General features: G+C 47.4%; 1 protein-coding gene across 2 annotated transcripts in view; it reads left to right on the plus strand.

Annotated features, from left to right (window-relative positions):
• Nucleotides 1-19,011, plus strand: part of Zhx2 (zinc fingers and homeoboxes 2) — a 153,751-nt gene that overhangs the window by 133,133 nt on the left and 1,607 nt on the right. For both annotated transcript variants that reach the window (XM_036208657.1, XM_036208658.1), the window contains exon 3: nt 1,638-4,350. In XM_036208657.1, the coding sequence (XP_036064550.1) occupies nt 1,833-4,346 (2,514 nt within the window). In that variant the 5' untranslated portion in view covers nt 1,638-1,832 and the 3' untranslated portion in view covers nt 4,347-4,350. The remainder of the gene's footprint in view (nt 1-1,637; nt 4,351-19,011) is intronic.

The following is a 19,011-nucleotide window of genomic DNA, read 5'->3' on the forward strand; positions in this document are numbered from 1 at the left end:
ACCAGCCTGCCTGTCATACGTATCGGTCAACAAGAGACCCTGTCTCAAGCAAAGCAGAAGTCGGGAACTGACATCTGAGGTTGTTCTCTGATTGCTACACAAATGCAGTGGTAATTGCACACACACACACACAGAGAGAGAGAGAGAGAGAGAGAGAGAGAGAGAGAGAGAGAGAGAGAGAGAGAGAGAGAGACACGAGGGTGTGGGCAGCAGAGGGAGGAGAGGGAGTGTTGTTGTTGTTGTTGGTTTTTAAGCATAAGGGCTGAAGAGATGGCTCACCAGTTAAGAGCACCCACTGCTATTCTACCGGACCAGGGTTTGGTGTCCAGCAACCACATTATAACTCCATTTACTTATAACTCCAGCTTCAGGAGATCCAACACCCTCTTCTGACCTCTGCAGGTACCCATACATACATCCACACCCAAACACATACGTATAAATAAAATAAATCTTTGCTCTTGGTCACAAAAGCTCATTGAAACAGTTTTCCTATCTAATTGTCAAAGCCTTTTAGTGGTGGTGCTTCATGTAAGCTGAGTTGAGAGTCACACTTTCTCAGCCATTGCCAGAGGAAAGGCCATCTGAGGCAAAAATGCAGTCATGTGAGTCAAGAGAACCGTCTAGGCCTGTGTCCAGAGGCAGTTTATTCCAGCCCAAATTGAGCCAACTATGATGGGACACGCCTGTAATCCCAGCACTCAGGAGGCCGAGGCAAGAGAATCAAGACTTCAAGGCCATCGTAGGCTACATAGGGAGGGCAAAGCCGGTCTAGACTGTACGAGAGACCCTGTCACAAACATACAAACAAAATAAGTGTCACATCCCTGTAATGTAACGTCAAGCTGCCCCTTTCAATGGAAATGGGGTACTACTTGAGAGAAACAAGCAAAGTACGGTGTTTGGATTGGTGGCTTACATTACTCCCCTTTACACTTCTTCCCCTACATTTTGTATACTCTTGTGTTTTTATGATACGAAGTGGTATGTCCCTGTTTTTGTTTAGGTTTTGGTTTGGGGGTTTTTGTTTGTTTGTTTGTTTTGTTGTTTGTTGTTGTTGTTGGGTTTTTGGTTTGGTTTTTTTTTTTTTTTATGGCGAGGCGGGGGAGGAGGTTGTTTTTTGGAAACAGAATCTTACTATATAGCCCAGGCTAGCCTTGATCTTGGTGCCTCAGCCTCCTGAGTGTGTGGACTACAAGCACGTGCCACCACACCGGGCTTTCTCATCCTCTTTCTTTCGCCATGAAAACCGGTTTGCAGGCCCCAGTCAGGCATCTTGCTTCTGATGTTCCACAAATAAAAAGCAACTTGCAGCACCTCGCTTCCCGCCCCCACCCCCGCACACCCCACTCTGCACTTCTGAAGATTCTGGTATCTTTGTTCTCTTTCTGTAACTGTGTCTCTGAACATGGAGACCCCAACCTTGTTTGCTTAATGTTGTTCCTTTTTCTTCCTGGAGAAAAGAAGAGAACGTCGGCTTTCATGTTTCCAATCCTCATCCACCTGCCATCAGTGCTTACATGTGTGTTTGATTTGGGGTGGGTCATGGGAACAAATCCAAAAAAGAAAAAAAAAAAATGCTGGTTTCTTTTGCATTGTGAGGAGTCACTGACTCCAGCTTTGTGCTTGTCCCACAGACATGAAGCTGCCTGGTGTGCCCGTACAGTTACGATTTTCTGTGCTGAAACCGTTCTGAAAACTCCAACAGAAGACTTCAGTGTTCAAGGCAAGCCAAAGGCATCTGAGAGGGAATTAAAGCCAAAAGCCAAGGATTTCACTGTCCTGGCCCCACCCACTCCGAAAAGAAGTCATTGCTCACAGGCAAGGCAGCAATGGCAAGCAAGAGGAAATCTACGACTCCGTGCATGGTTCGGACATCACAAGTCATCGAACAGGACGTGCTGGAGGAGGCAGACAGGGCCAAAGACAAAGGAATGGGCATGCCACAGTCCGATGTGGCCAAGGACAGCTGGGCAGCAGAACCTGAAAACTCATCCAAAGAAAATGAAGTGGTAGAGGTGAAATCTATGGGAGAAAACCAGTCCAAAAAACTCCAGGGTGGTTATGAGTGCAAATATTGCCCTTACTCCACACAGAATCTGAATGAGTTCACAGAACACGTCGACATGCAGCACCCCAACGTGATTCTCAACCCCCTCTATGTGTGTGCCGAATGTAACTTCACAACCAAAAAGTATGACTCCTTATCTGACCACAACGCCAAGTTCCATCCAGGGGAGACCAACTTCAAGCTGAAATTGATCAAGCGTAATAATCAAACTGTTCTGGAACAGTCCATCGAAACCACCAACCACATTGTGTCCATCACGGGCAGTGGTCCTGGAAGTGGTGACAATGACCCCGGGGTCTCGATGGGTAAAATCCCCATGATGAAGACAGGAAAATCAAAGGCAGATGCCAAGAAAGGACCCAAGAAGCCTGACGAGGCTGCCCCGGAAAACCACATGGAAGGAACTGCCCGCCTGGTGACGGACACAGCTGAGATCCTGTCCAGACTTGGAAGTGTGGAGCTCCTTCAAGATTCCCTGGGACACGTCATGCCTTCTGTACAGCTGCCACCAAATATCAACCTTGTCCCCAAGGTCCCCGTCCCTCTGAATACTACCAAATACAACTCTGCCCTGGACACAAATGCCACCATGATCAACTCCTTCAACAAGTTTCCTTACCCGACCCAGGCGGAGCTCTCTTGGCTAACTGCTGCCTCTAAACACCCGGAGGAGCACATCAGAATCTGGTTTGCCACTCAGCGCTTAAAACACGGCATCAGCTGGTCCCCGGAAGAGGTGGAGGAGGCCCGAAAGAAGATGTTTAATGGTACCATTCAGTCTGTACCCCCGACTATCACTGTGCTTCCTGCTCAGCTGGCCCCCACAAAAATGTCACAGCCCATCCTCCAGACAGCCCTGCCATGCCAGATCCTCGGCCAGCCCAGCCTGGTGCTGACTCAAGTGACAAGTGGGTCAACGACCGTCTCTTGCTCCCCCATCACACTTGCGGTGGCTGGAGTGACCAACCATGGCCAGAAGAGACCTTTGGTGACTCCTCAAGCTACCCCTGAGCCGAAGCGTCCACACATCGCCCAGGTGCCAGAGCCTCCCCCTAAGGTGGCCAACACCCCCCTCACCCCAGCTAGCGACCGCAAGAAGACAAAGTTGCAGATTGCGCACCTCAAGGCAAGCTTTTTACAGAGCCAGTTCCCTGATGATGCTGAGGTCTACCGCCTCATTGAGGTGACAGGCCTTGCCAGGAGTGAAATCAAGAAGTGGTTCAGTGACCATCGTTACCGGTGTCAGAGGGGCATTGTCCATATCACCAGCGAATCCCTTGCCAAAGACCAGATGGCCATCGCAGGCACCCGACACGGTCGCACCTATCACGTATACCCAGACTTTGCCCCTCAGAAGTTCAAAGAGAAAAGCCAGGGACAGTTGAAAACCCTGGAAGACAGCTTTCTGAAAAGCTCTTTTCCCACCCAGGCAGAAGTGGAGCGGCTGAGGGTGGAGACCAAACTGAGCAGGAGGGAAATAGACTCCTGGTTCTCAGAGAGGCGCAAGCTTCGAGACAGCATGGAGCAGGCCGTCTTGGATTCCATGGGGTCCAGCAAAAAAGGCTCAGATGTGGTAGCCCCCAATGGTGCTCTATCTCGACTTGACCAGCTCTCCGGTGCACAGTTAGCTGGTTCTCTGCCCAGCCCTTCATCAGCAATTATACAAAATCAAGAACAGATTCACCTGCTCAGGAGCACTTTCGCGAGAACCCAGTGGCCCACGCCTCAGGAGTACGACCAGTTAGCGGCCAAGACCGGGCTGGTCCGAACTGAGATTGTGCGCTGGTTCAAGGAGAACAGATGCTTACTAAAAACTGGAACCTTGAGTTGGCTGGAGCAGTACCAACAGCATCACCTGTCGGATGATCATGGCCATGATGTCGTATCAAGAAAAGCAGTGAAACAAGTTGCTGAGAGCCCAAAGAATGGAAGCGAGATGGCTCAACAGTATGCCAAGGACCCCAGAGCGCTCTGCGAGGAGGGCTCCGACAAGCCGGTCCCCAGGGTGAAAATGTGTGGGGAGCAAGCCAAGGACTGTTTGGCAGGCAAGCCCTCAGAGGCCGCCTCAGACAGGTCAGAGGGCAGCAGCCGAGATGGCCAGGGCAGTGAGGAAAACGAGGAGTCAGGCATCGTGGACTTTGTGGAGGTGACGGTTGGAGAGGAGGACGCCATCTCAGAGAAGTGGGGTAGCTGGAGTCAGAGAGTAGCAAAAGGCACAGCGGACCGGGCAGACTCCGACTCGGACAGCGCCCCTGCAGAGGCCGGCCAAGCCTAGACAGGTAACCCTGCCTGTTGACTCCAGAGGATGGGGAAGTGCAGATTTCCATTTTCCATTGGCACGTTAATATAGACGGAGGGTTCCAAGATGCTGACCCAGACAATGTACCTTTTTTCATTAATGTGTTAATTGTCCATATATGTTGACGCAAATTATCCAGATCAACCAGATAGGTCATGGGCATGGTATATTCAAGTATTTCTTATCAGAAACTAGAGCATTTCAGATTTCAGATTTTTTTTTTTCAGAATTTGGAACATTTGCACATATAATGTGGTGTGCTGGGGGCTGGGACCCTAGTCTGAATCTGACAATATTTATGTTTCACGTGTATACACAGAGACCAAAGGTAACTCCAATGCAATATTTTTCATAATTTTATGTATGCTTGAAACATCATTTCATGGTGTGGTATTTCCTCTGCCCATCATGCTGGCATTGGAAAGTTTCAGATTTGAAGCATATAGTAGCTTAGAATTTCAGATTCAGAATGTTCAACCTGTGTTTATCATGTATATTTATCACGTACAGTATGTTTGAAATACATATACATAATGGAATGGTTCAGTGGTGCTCATTTGCCTATGCACTACCTCACACACACACACACTTGTCAGTTTCTTTTGTGTGGCAAGTAAGTCCTTTTTCAAGGTTCTTTGACAAGGGGATGAAATAAACAGGGCCTGATAGTCCTGTGGCCTTATTTGTAAGGATGTTCTCAGAGGGGATACCCCGCTGCCTGGACCTGTTGGGACACCAGCCTTCAGACCTGTTCATACTTGAGTCGTTTCAAACTGTTAAACCAACACACCCTCTGTGTGTATTATGGTCACAGTTGGGGAAAAAAAGAAACAAGAAACAAGAAGGAGGGGAGTGTATTCTATCTTCTCTTTTGTTCTTTTGTTGTTGTTGTTTTATTTCAAGTTTACTGAATTGGAGATTGAAGGTTGTTTCTTTGCACCTGGAAGACTGGAAATACTCCTTTTTTGCCTTGTGTGGCTCAGGGAAGATGCTTTCTGCTTAAGTCCCCATAACCCCTTCAAATCTGGACAAGACCTGTGCAGATTTAGACCTGTGGAGCCACAAAAGCCAGGGAAGGGAGGTTACCATGGTTACTAATGGCCATGTCCTCCACATAATGGGACAGGCCTTGAAGCCCTTGGTGCGTGTGCTTCCCAAGAGGTCAGCGCAAGTCAAAACCCAACTGCAGCAGCTGACTTGGCTGTGTGTGTGGAGAAAAGGAGGTAGGAGGAGGGGCAGCTCAAAACCTAAGCCTGAAAGGCCCATGATTTGGCCAGGTGAGCTACTCTAGAGATCACTGAAAAAGCCACAGAAGGGGCCTCCCAAGATACCCTTTGAAACAAAGGTAAGACTCTTTGTATGGTCCTGAAGGAAACCCTACAAGTTACACACTTCCATGCCAATGAACTTAGACAACTTGGGCCAGCCATGTTGCTCATTATTAACTCATTTATTGCTTGATAAAATGAGGTGCCTGGCAAATCAGTAAAACCCTCTGGAAACTTTTTTCTAGCCAGTTGCAGCAACAGTTAATGAGTAGTCAACCCCAGAGTACCAACACATCTTCTTGAGGAACTTCTCGGGAGTCCAGGAAAGGATACGGCCTAAAGAGGAGGTGCTGGTGATAAGCAAGAGTCCTGAGATCCACAGGAGTATCAACGGGCCACCTCTCTCTGGCTACCTTGTGTCTTCCCTCTGGCCACTTCCCCACCTTCTTAGAAAGCCCTGCCATTCTAGCTATGCCTCCCCTGTTGAAACAGTGGTTTTGTTTTGTCTTGGTTTTTGTCCTCATGAATGCTCTAGCTTGCCCTGGGCTTCTCTTCTTGATCTTGATCCATGGTATGAATTTACATGTTTTCTATTTCTTCCCACCCTAGAGCGGACAGTAGGTTCAGTTCTATTCAACAATACATTGAGCATCCTGTATACTGGTTGCCATAGTCAATACCAAAAGACAATGGAGGGAGACAGACAGTGCAGTTCCCATTCCCAACAGAGCTCAGTTGGGCTGAGGACAGAGACTGCACTTCCCATAACTAGCCAGTATGACATGTGAGGTGATGGGGACATGTAGTGTGGGGTCCTCATTGGAGGCATACCCAGACTGGGCATCAGAGGGGGTTAAGGGAAGAAGGGATATTGACTCTGGGGTAGCTTTTAGGAGAGCCAAGAAATCAGACAAAGAAAGGAGTTGTTCAAGTAGAAAGAGCAGCATGGGCCAAGGTCCAGAGACAGTACGTGTGAGGACCAGAAGAGGATTGGCATGGACAGAAAGTGGTTTGGGTTCTGCTAATGATTAAAAGAAGCAAACTGAAAGCAAGCCTAACTGTCTTCTCTAAGAGGCCAAAGCTCTTCTGAACCAGCTGTGTTGGCTGAATTGGACATGAGGACACAGTACCCCAGTGTGGGATCAGATGGTGTTTCCTCATCCCCACAGCTAAGTGAGAGGTAGCCCAGGGTAGCTGTCCCCCATCTGGGTATGTATATGACTGCCTGATTCTCTGAGGCCTGAAGAAAACAGAGATGGGGGATGCTAAAATCACCAGAAGATGTTTGGGGGAAGGAGAAGGAAAGATGGGTGAAGGTTTCCCAAGGAGCAGCAGCCTAGCTGCTGCTCAGAATGCCCATGTCTTACCTAGTTCTCAGGTAGAGGCAACTCTCTGTGTTCTTATAATCCAGAAAGTGAGCCTCAGACAGCAAGGAACTCACCCACATTCCTCCACCCATCAGCTCAGCTGGATTCTAAAGCCTCTACTCGGTCTGGAGAGATGGCCCAGAGGTTAAGAGCACTGGCTGCTCTTCCAGAGGTCCTGAGTTCAATTCCCAGCAACCACATGGTGGCTCACAACTGTCTATAATGAATGAGATCTGGTGCCCTCTTCTGGCATGCAGGCATACATGCAGGCAGAACACTGTGTACATAATAAATAAATAAATCTTAAAAAAATAAAATAAAATAAAATAAAATAAAGCCCCTACTCTTCCTGCCGCCACCTGAAATGTCCCATGGCTCTTGGTCACCCTCCTCCCACTCTCTCTTCACTGACCTCCACCTTCCACCTAAGGCTGTGGAGAAGGGTCCAGGGGTTGGAAGTAGACTGTTGAATTAACACCAGACCACTCAGAGATGTAGGAAGTACGTGTATTCTCATTTTCTGATGATGGTAAGTGTGAGCTTACAGAATATCCCTGAACGAGATACTGGAGCTTTTCAGTACCTGGTGCTACCACATATTCACAATAGCCTCCTGATGCTTCAGGGAGCCATGTTATAGAGGATGGGCCTGCAAGCCACACAGGCAGCAGCGTCTGAAACCTGGCCCAAGTCCTAACCAGAAGCACCCATCAAACAAGCCTTTCAACTTAGAGAGCAGAAAAATCTCCCTAAATTGTGCATCTCTTGATATCCATGGATATGCCTAACACATGTATTTCGACTGAGGAGATAACTCAGTTGATTAAAATGACTGTTAACTGCCCCTGTTAAAAAGCTGAGCACAGTAGTGGCACACACCTGCAATCCCAACACTGGAGAGACAGAGTCAGGAGGAGCTCAGAGCTTACTGGTCAACCAGTTTAGCCAAATTGGCAAGTTCCAGGTTCATCAGATCTTATTTCCAAAACTAAGGTAAAGAATGATTAAAGAAACCCAATGTCAACCTCATACATACACACACACACACACACACACACACACACACACACCCCTATATGAATGAAATTGAGCTATGTGCAATGAAAACATATATCATAATCTCAAAATAATTCATGGTTTTAAGCTCATGAAGGTGCTATCTGGCAAACAAGATGGTTGAAAGGCAGAGATCCCTAAAGCAAGAAGCGCCAAGGGCTCAGATTTTCCCTTATGGGACTGAGTATCTCTACCAGTAAAGCCCTGAGCATTAACTTCTACAAGGCTCATGACCGTGAATGCTCCACATCATGCTCACCTCAGCCTTAAGGTTAGGCATAAAGATTAGCAATCCTTCCCAGCCCTGAAGTCATGTTCTCTTGATTGGAATGATTTTTGATTGATCTCACTGATAGCCATCACTTAGTAAGAGGTTGAAAAATAAACTTTTTCTTTCCTAAAACTTTGTCAATCTACTTAGGCAAGAAATTGTCAAGCATATGCCTGGATGTGCAGTCAAATGACCTATCTTATTGATGCAGCAGCTGATGATGATGATGATGATGGTGGTGGTGGTAGTGATGATGATGATGATGATGATGATGGTGGTGGTGGTGGTGATGATGATAGTGCTGATGATGATGGTGAGCTTCCATTTATTGTCATATACTGTCTGCCTGGCATACTCTGAAACATATCTATTAAATCCTTTGAACCTCACCAGCATCTAGTGAGGCAGGCCCAGCTTTCCCTCTGCCCTATAGAGCACAAAAGTTAGTAAAGCTTGGAACCACCTCTCATCTGCCAGCCCAGTGTCTACTCACGGAGGCCAACATCCTCTTCAATGGTGTCACCACTGCCATAGCCTAGGGCAGTTAACAACTTACGAATGGAAAATGCACTACTGGTTCACAGTTTCAAAAATCCTAGTTCATTGTGGCAGGAAAAGCATGGGAACAGGGCCACCTCCATCCCCAGAAGTGGCTTCATTACAGTGTAGACCAGGAAGCAGAGAAAACTGCTCAGAACCAGAGCAGATATATTCCAGAGGCCTGCCCCTAAGTGGCCTACTACCGCCAGCCATGTTCTGCCGCTCAAAGACGCCAAAGCCTTTGAAATAGTGCCCTAAGATGGGGGCTAAGCACTCAGACCACAAGCCTGTGGGAACTGTTTCAGAATTCAAACCATAGCACAATGCTCAGCAAGAATCTCAGAGAACCCCCTTCACGCCAAGCACTGTGCATGCATGCATGACTTTGCCAAAAAGGCCAACACACAGCCTCTATCTGAATGTCAGCCTAAAAAGGTAAGATATATACATAAACCAGAAGTCCATCTGGACTGTTCTTTTTAAGACTTTTTTTTTTTAATTATGTGGATGCAGAGGGGGAGGATTGTGCACATGAGTGCAGTACCCAAGGTGGCCAGAAGAGGGCGTTGGATCTATTGGAGCTGGAGTTAAGAGCTTCCCATTTTGGATTCTGGGAACCAAACTTGGGTCCTCTGCAAGAACATTATGTACTCTTAATCACACAGCCATGTCTCCAGCCCCCACCATCTGGACTGTTTTATACGAGATATACACACAGAAATTGGAGGAGTCCAGAGGGAGAAAGGTGGCTTTTTTGGATATTAAAAAAAAAAAAAAAAACTACCCACCCACCCACATGTACAAGCCTTCTTCTCATTCAAACAAAGGAAGCACAGAAACCTGAAGTAACTCGATAGAATTCACTCAGCTAAGTGTCTAAATTTGGCTCACGATCTCCAGCCACTATCTTCACGGCTTCCAGATTTCTGACAGTTTCCAACTCCTGGTGATTAGTGATGGCTCAGGGAAGGTGTGAAATTTGTGAAATGTCAAAAAAAAAAAAAAAAATTGCCATGGCTCAGCTTGCTTAAAATATTTAAGGCTGATTAATTGTTGCATGCTGACTACAACTTAAGTACACTGTTCGGATTAGCTGTCTGTATATAGAAGAATGAATGAGTGAACATGAATGAATGAATGAATGAGTGAGTGAATGAATGAATGAATGAGTGAGTGAGTGAATGAATATACTCTAATCATTAGTTTGTATGCCTCTCTTCCCCATCAGATCTTTGAAGGCAGGGACCCTACCTCATCAGCCTCTGAGTTCCCAGGGCAGAGTTGGAGGAGATGCTCTGTCATGGTTTTCTCACTCCATTTGCTGTTGCTAGTAACACAGGCCAGATGGCTTTGAAAGAAAAGGGGCTGGTTTTGGCTACGCTTTTGGAGGTCCATGGTTGAATGACCATCTGGTGATGGCCTTCTTGCTGGTAGAATCCCAAAACAGTTCAGAGACAGGAAGCATGGAGTGTGTGTGTGTGTGTGTGTGTGTGTGTGTGTGTGTGTGTGAGATGACCTCTCTCACTCTCTTATGTTTTCACTATAATTATTAAAATGTGTTATCTGTACACGTTTATGGTTTCTTTATGGTGTCTCTGTTCCCAAGCCTCGTTCTTTATTCCCTCTTCCGCCTCCAAGTCTAGTGTTTTGTTCTGTTTTCTCTGTTTCTACCTGCAAGAGAAAATATGTGATGTTTGTCTTTCTGTGTCTGGCTTATTTCTCTTAACACAGTGAGCTCCAGACCCATCTGTGACAAGACCCCGTTCTCCTTTACAATGAAGCACCCTTTTGTGTTGTATGCACCATACTGGATTCTGCCTGTTTGTCTTTTGACAGGCATCTAGATTTATTGCATGTCTTGGCTCTTGTGAACCGGACTGCAGTAAACGTGGCTATGTGGACATCCCTAGTACATATCCCTTTGGGTCCTTTGGCTCTACAGCCGGATCAGATGGTACTTCTACGTTCAGCTTTTTTTCTTTGTTTGAGGTTTTAATTGGGGGTGGAGAATTGGATTTGTTGTTGTCGTCATTGTTGCTTGTTTGTTGCTTGTCTGTTTCTGAGGAACTTCCGTACTTTAGATGTAACACAGCTGCTGCATACTGTAATAGTTACCTTTCTTGTTGTAACCAAATACCTAATTAGAAGCAGTTTAAGGGAGAAAGGGCTCCTTCTTTTTTTCTTTTTTCTTTTTTTTTTTTTTCCTTTTTTTTTCTTTGGTGTTTCAAGACAGGGTTTCTCTGTGTAGCTTCAGAGCCTGTCCTGGATCTCACTCTGTAGACCAGGCTGGCCTTGAACTCACAGAGATCCGCCTGGCTCTGCCTCCCGAGAAAGGGCTTCTTCTTGCTTACAATTCAAGGAGATGCATCTTATCACGGTGGGAAAGGCATGGTGGCAGACGCAAGACACCAGCTGGTCACTTGCATGAGCAGTCAGAAGGCAAGAGAGACTGGAATGGGACTGTGACATTAAAACATCAAGACCCAGACCCAGCTGCTCCCCTCTCCAACCAAGCTCTACCTGGCAGAGCTTCCACAGCCTTACAAAACAACATTGCTGGCACTCCTTGGTTTACAGAATGTTCACACCACCAGCATCTTCTTCTCTGCTTATCCAGTCCTATTAGATTAGAGCTTAACTGTTCTATGCTTGCTTTCCTATTTAAAGATCTTATCTGCAAACACGGGGCTACAGTATCCACATGGAGTTCGCCGTGGAACACTTAAAGAGCTGTCTGTTGTTGGAATTAAATGAGATAATAAACGAGAGCCCCTAGGTGGTGACGTTAAGATTGGCACCTGTTCCGTAGAGATGCCTGTGAACCTTTTTCTGCCTCTCCATATGGTGAACTTGGCTGATTACTTCCTGCCTCTCCAAACTGACATTTTCTGTTGGGCTCTGCTTGTGCAAGCTCATGCCATTCATTCACTGTGTAACCAGAGGAGTGTGTGAGAGAGACCTGGGGCAGCAACATGGGCTGACATTTGCTGAGCATGTACCATGCCAGGAACTGCGCAAGCACCTCACATGTGCCCACTCACCCTCACAGTAACTCTGTAATCAGCATCAGTTTCTTCATGGACGGCCCATAGAGAAGACACAAAGAAAGATGACTTACCCAAGGTCATCCAGGTAGAAAGTAGTGAAGCTGGGATTCAAACCCAAACCTAGATGTGTAACCCGTCCTCGTTAGCTTTAACTGCCCACTTGACACAGCCCATTGCCTGCCATCCAGCTGAGAACCTGAATCGGGTAATGATGTGGATCAAATTGGCCTGTCCTGATGGATAATTGCTATAGGAGAACCCAGCCCACTATGGCGGTGCATCCCTCAGCAAGTGATCCCAAGTGTACAAGAAAGCTAACTGACAACGAGCAGCCTAGGAACCAGAAGCCAGAGTTCCCCATGTACTTCCTTGGCTGTGAAGTGAGTTCCTTGGTCAGAGGCAATGCTGTGTGGGATAAGAAGGGGAACTGCTTTCAAGTTCCTGCCTTGGGCCTCTGCCTTGACTTCCCTCAGGGATGGACTAGTATGGTTCATCATAGACCAGCAAGCTAAAATAAGCTCTTCCTCCCCTAAGGGAGTTTCATCACAGCAACAGAAATAAAGCTGGAATACCAATTTAAGAGTCTCCCCAGCCAAGTACACTAATTTAAGAGTCTCCCCAGCCAGGTAGTGGTGGCGCACACCTTTAATGTCAGCACTAGGGAGGCAGAGACAGGCGGATCTCTGTGAGTTCAAGGCCAGCCTGGTCTACAGAGCTAGTTCCAGGACAGTTAGGGCTGTTACACAGAGAAACCTTGTCTCTAAAAACCAAAAAAAAAAAAAAAAAAAAAAGTCTCCCTGATTAGTCTGGAGAGATGGCTCAGCAGTTAAGGGCTGTTCTTCCAGTAGTTTGGGTTCAATTCCAAGAACCTACATGCATGACAGCTCACAACCATAACTCCAAGTTCTGGTACCCTCACATAGACACACATGCAGGCAAAACACCAATGCACATAAAACAAAAATAAATTGTTTTGTTTTGTTTTTTTAAGTCCCCCTGGTAGGACTGAGATAGGATTCCACTGTAAGTAGATTCTCTTGAACTCCACTAGACACTGCCTACCAATTGTAGGGAGAAGAAGGAGCCCCATGGCCCTCACACAGCAACTGTGCTTGAGCTCCCCACCAGTCTGGATGTGGGATTTACCCAGCCTGTAGGTCTCAGCAAGTTCTCCTCCCCCAGAAGCTCCTCAAACCATCACAAAGATGGAGAACTTCGGCCAGCTGAGCCAAAGTGGACCCAGGTCTGTCTGGAGTCAACTTAGAATGATAGTTTTCCTGTCCCCAGGGAAGTTGCCTGATTCCCCTCTCTGTCAGCTCAAGTTCTCTCTCTCTCAACTCTACCTCAAGTTAGATTATGACTTCCACTCCAAATAAGACTGTTGCCTTTCTATTTGCCTGTCCACAGCTATTAAACACTCAAAGGGAGCTGGAGAGATGGCTCAGTGGTTAAGAGTACTGGCTGCTCTTCCAGAGGACCAGGGTTCAATTCCCAGCACCCACATGGCAGCTCACAACTGTCAGTATCTCCAGTTCCAGCGAATCTGACACCTTCACACCAATGTACATAAAATAAAAAATAACAAAGTGGGGGACTGGAGAGATGGCTCAGAAGTTAAGAGCACTGACTGCTCTTCCAGAGGTCCTGAGTTCAATTCCCAGCACCCACATGGTGGCTCGTCACCATCTGTAATGAGATCTGGCACTCTCTTGTGTATACATAATAAATAAATAAATTTTTAAAAACCACTCTTCTAATATTCCCTTATTCCCCAGGAATCTATCTCTGCATCCTCTTGAACCCACTCCATCCAAAACCTAACCACTACCTACAAAGGAACTGCAGTTAAACTGAAAGCAGGCTTCTTCCCAACAGTCCCAGAGCCCAGATGACAGTGGGGTCAAATGGTTAGCAGAGAACCAGCCCTCCGTGAGTAAGCAATACACTTGCTTAGCCTAGTAATACGAAAAATTTCCAGGGCCCTATGCTGCTGAAATCAGGATGTGTGGCACATCTGTGTGACAGGCATTTTAACATGCCTCACTATGAATCTAACACACTTTCCACTTTGTGAACCTTGGGTATGTTGGATTTACCTCATTGGTGAAATAGAGTCCCACCCTACATAGCTGCATGGCCCCAAAATGTTTGTCCTTTAGAGCCTAAGATGTAACTCTCAGCTTCAGATAAGAGCACAGTGACTGTATGTCCCTCTATCCTCCTTCCTGTGAAAGCATCTTGCCTTAACAAATGTGCTGAGATGGGGTTGCTGCTGGGTTAGATGATACTTAATTAGGGTTTCTATTGCTGTGAAGATACACTATGACCACAGCAACTCTTATAAAGGAAACCATTTAATTGGGGCTGGCTTACAGTTCAGAGATTTAGTCCATTATCAGTATGGTAGGAAGCATGGAGGCACACAGGCAAACATGGTGTTGGAGAAGGAGCTGAGAATTCTGCATCTGGATTGGCAGGCAGCAGGAAGAGCAAGTGAGTCACTGGGACAGGCTTCTAAAACCTCACAGCCTGCCCCCAGTGACACACTTCCTCCAACCTGCTAATAGTGCCGCTCCCTATGAGCCTGAGGGGGTTGTTTTCGTTCAAACTACCACATCCCACTCTCTGGCCCCCATAGGCTTGTAGCCATATCATAATGCAAAATGCGTTCAGTCTAACTTCAAAATCTCCATGGTCTGTAACAGTCTCAAACTTGTTTAAAAGCCGTAGGTCCGAAGTCTCTTCTGAGACTCACAGAAATCTCTTAACTGTAATGCCCTGGAAATCAAAATGAAAAGGCAGATCACATACTTCCAACATGTCATGGCACAGGATATACCTTACTGCTCCGAAAGGAGGAAAGTGAGGAAACACTGGACCAAAGCGAGTCCCAAAACCACCGGGGCAAACTCCAGATTCTGCACCTCCCTGCCTGATGTCAAAGTGCTCTTTAGATCTCCAACTCCTTCCAGCTTTGTTCGACTGAAACACATTTCTCTCTCTCTTGGGCTGGTTCCACTCCCTGGTAGTGGCTCTCCTCAGCAGGTATCCCACCACTCTGGCATCTCTAACATCTTGGGTTCTCCAAGGCTATACAGGCCTCAACTTCACAGCTTCACGCAGTGGCCTGTCTAGGCCTCACAGCAGCTTTCCTTAGCTGCAGAGGGAGGTTCCACAACCCCTTTCTACTATCCTTGACTCTAAAGCCAGAGCCACATGGCCAAAGCTGCCAAGTTCTGCTGCTTGCTGGAGCTGGAGTGTGACTCCCTTGTTTAGTGACACCTTCACCAGCTTTCTGTTCTTGCTGGCTTCTTCCATTGCCTAAGCTGGGACGTCCTGGAACTCACTCTGTAGACCAGGCTGACCTTGAACTCAGAGATTTGCTTGCCTCTGTCTCCTGAGTGCTGGGATTAAAAGCGTATACCACCACTCCTGGACCTAACTTGTTCTTTAATTCCTTTTCACAAATTAGAAGCTTAGTTGGGTGGGGTCTTGCCCTAAGGCCCCCACTCCCTTTACTCCATTTAGCATCTGGCTTTTCTTTAAACTTTTTCCTGGTGGTCCTCCTCAAACTGTGTATTTTGTAATTTGTCTTGCTCAGCTTGCTCCTTTTCATTATAGATCTGCAGAATACTGGCCACTAATAACCAAGCAACACAGTCAATGCTGGGTTGTTTTGAAATGTCCTCTGCCAAAACAGTTAATCCATAACTCTTCAACTTAGCCTCAGGCAGATTTTTTTTTAACAAGGGCAGAAAGCAACCATGTTCTTTGCCAAAATATCACAAGAACAATCTCTAGGCCACGTAATATTCTCCCCTGAAACCTCTTGAGCCAGGCTCTCACAGTTCAAATTACCCTCAGCACCACTGTCTTCCATGTTCCTACTAGTACGGCCCATTAAGCTGTACTTAAAGTGTTCAACTGTTTTCCTAACCCAGAGTCCCAAAGTCCACATTCCTCCAAATAAAAACACGGCCAGCCAGTCACAGCAATACCCCAGCAGTCCCTGGTACCAACTTCTTTCTGTCTTAGGGTTTCTATTGCTGTGAAGAGACACCATGACCAAAGAAACTCTTATAAAGGAAACATTTTAATTGAGGGGGGGGGGGTGGCTTACAGTTCAGAGGTTTAGCCCACTATCATCATGGTGGCATGCAGGCAGACATGGTGCTGGAGAGGTAACTGGGAGTTCTACATCTGGATTGGCAGGCAGCAGGAAGAGCAAGTGAGTCACTGGGCCTGGCTTGAGCTTCTGAAAACTCAAAGCCCCACCCCCCCAACAAGGCCACACCTACTCCAACAAGGTCACACCCACTCCAACAAGGCCACACCCACTCCAACAAGGCCACACCCACTCCAACAAGGCCACACCTACTCCAAAAGGCCACACCCACTCCAACAAGGCCACACCTGCCCCAACAAGGCCACACCCACTCCAACAAGGCCACACCTACTCCAACAAGGCCACGCCTCCTAGTAGTGCCGCTCCCTGTGGGCTTAAGCAGACCATTTTCATTCAAACCCCCACAGATGAGGACTGCCACAGGGACCTCACAGAGAATTCTTGCAGAACTCAGCACTGTTCAGAGTGCTGGACCTAGTGACGGAGAGGACTTTGAGAGGAAAGCTGCAGGAGAGCTTTTATCCCCTCTTCCAACAGCTCCTCGGTCCCTCCTTGGAATATGGTGAAAAAGATGGGCCATAAATGGACATTTGCAAAGCAGAAACCACAGATAACAAGGAACTTTATCTTCAACCTCAGTGTCACGGCACCCAGTTTTCTGACATACGGAGTAGGGTTATGGGGAGAGGGAGTCAGAGAGGCTAAGAGAATATGTTATGGGAAGATATTCACCATCTCTCTCATGTAGTGCGGAGTTATTTTCTCCCAAGTCCTCAGGGGCCCAAGAGAAAATCCTAATGGAAAAATAAAAAAACAGAACAGAAAGCTGTCACGAAGTTCTCTTTGTTTGGGTTTTTTTTTTCCCATGTTTCACCAACATGTAGAGTGCTAAGGAAGCAGATTTTGCCAGAATTAGTATTTTCAACATGGTGAATTGTCTTCAAAGCAGATGTAGGAGGTGGGAGAGCTTCCTGTCCCTACAAGGTGTTTCTATTGAGGTTGGACATCCTAGAAGTAAAGCCTTTTCAATAGAGGCCATAAGAAAATGTGCCTAGTGGCCTTGCAGCTTCCTCCAAAGCTCTAGGGTGAGGTGACCCACCGGGCATGCATGTTATCTGAGTGATAAGACTCCCTAGGGAGTTAGCAAGGGGCCACACAGACAAAGCACAGTGATAGGGTGTAAAGAAAACAACCAACACTCAAAGGCTGACTTCATCACTCCCCTTCCCAACAGCCACCACGGTAAGAGCTCTGTACCCACTCCCCCTTTCCACTCACTAACAAATGCCTGTTGAGTATCCCATGTGGGCCAGACATTCCAGGGAGATGGTGGCTGGGGCCAGCAAGGAGCACCGTGGGTACCATCCGTGGCCATGGTACTACCTCATACTACCTAACAGCCAACTAGACAAGTGAAGGCGGTATGTGACGGCCGTGCCAGAAGGTGTCTTGGCTACGTCATTGAGAGATAACTCCATGTGTGATAGGGTCAGGGACCGGAAGCACTGTGAATAGCCATGGAGGGAAAAAGCCAGAGAAAATATCCCCCAGCTAAGTCAGAACTCATCCCCGCAGGGCCTGAGGCCTGGTGAAGACTGGACCTTGTTCCCAGGGCAGCTAGGGAAGGCAAGGAACGGAGTAACCAACGGTGGCTTAGAACAGTCACACTGGGACATGGGAGCAGGGCCAAGCCTCATGTGCCGGGGCCTCCGATCAGGAGCCTGACGTTAGACTATGCCGAGGGACAAATGACGGTGGCGGGTGGCAAAAGGGAACATGGGTCAGTGCTTGTTTTGTCTGCCCTTGATCCCTTCAATCTGAACACGGTAGGACCGTGAGAAACATAGGCACAGCCATCATCCAGACACTGCCCACCGTCACTTGACACAGAGCAGGACCCTGGCGCTGGAGAGGAAATTAGACTAGTTGGTGGAGGCGCTTGCTGACCGGCTGGCCTTTAGGTTTGGGCCATGAGCAGGCACCTCTGGACAGTGGCCCCATTCCCAGAATCACTTTGAGAGTTCTGCCCAGCTCCCACAGCCTGAACCTTGACCATGGCCACATACTCCCAGAAGGGTAGAGGAGAGTTAGAGTCCAAGAGATCTGAAGAATGTTTCCAGGGCCTGGAGCCACACTAGTGTATTTCGGATAACTACAAAAATAAATTGGGCAGGGGAAGGGGGATAAGCTTTGTCTATCTTTTTCTGGGTCTGACTTTTTGCTTGACTATCCGTGCTCATCCTCATCGTTATTACAAATGGTTGGAGGATCATACATGTTTATACCCATGTTTAAAAACTATATTCAGAAGGTTGGTAAGGGGGTTGGGGATTTAGCTCAGTGGTAGAGCAAGGCCCTGGGTTTGGTCCTCAGCTCAGGGGTGGAGGGGTGGGGTGGGGTAGGGGGTGAGAAGAAGGTTGGTAAGCCTGGGCAGCGGTGCCGCATACCTTTAATCCCAGCACTCAGGAGGCAGAGCCAGGTGGATCTCTGTGAGTTCAAGGCCAGCCTGGGCTACAGGGCAAGATCCATGACAGGCATCAAAACTACACAGAGAAACCCTGTTTGGGTGGGGGGGGGGGGGGCAGTGAAGAAAAAGATTGGTAAGATGTTCCAGTCAGTAAAGGTGATTGTCAAGCCTGAGTTTGATTCCTGGAACACACACAGGATAGAAAAAAGAGAAACGACTCCCATAAGTTGTCCTATGACCTCCACATGTGCACCTCTCTCTCTCTCTCTCTCTCTCTCTCTCTCTCTCTCTCTCTCTCTCACACACACACACACACACACACACACACACACACACACCTTGTCAGCCTACACCCACGGCTCCAAATTTACACTTAAATCAGGCAAAGCAAGGCAGGATTCCTTGAGTCCCTGTATGTCCGACTTTACATGAAATACTTGACAAGAATGACTGAGCTGGAGATGTTTATTTTAGCTCACAGTTCAGGGCAGTTCAGGCC

Source organism: Onychomys torridus, chromosome 16, assembly GCF_903995425.1.
Source record: "Onychomys torridus chromosome 16, mOncTor1.1, whole genome shotgun sequence".
In the NCBI taxonomy this organism is placed as follows: domain Eukaryota; kingdom Metazoa; phylum Chordata; class Mammalia; order Rodentia; family Cricetidae; genus Onychomys; species Onychomys torridus.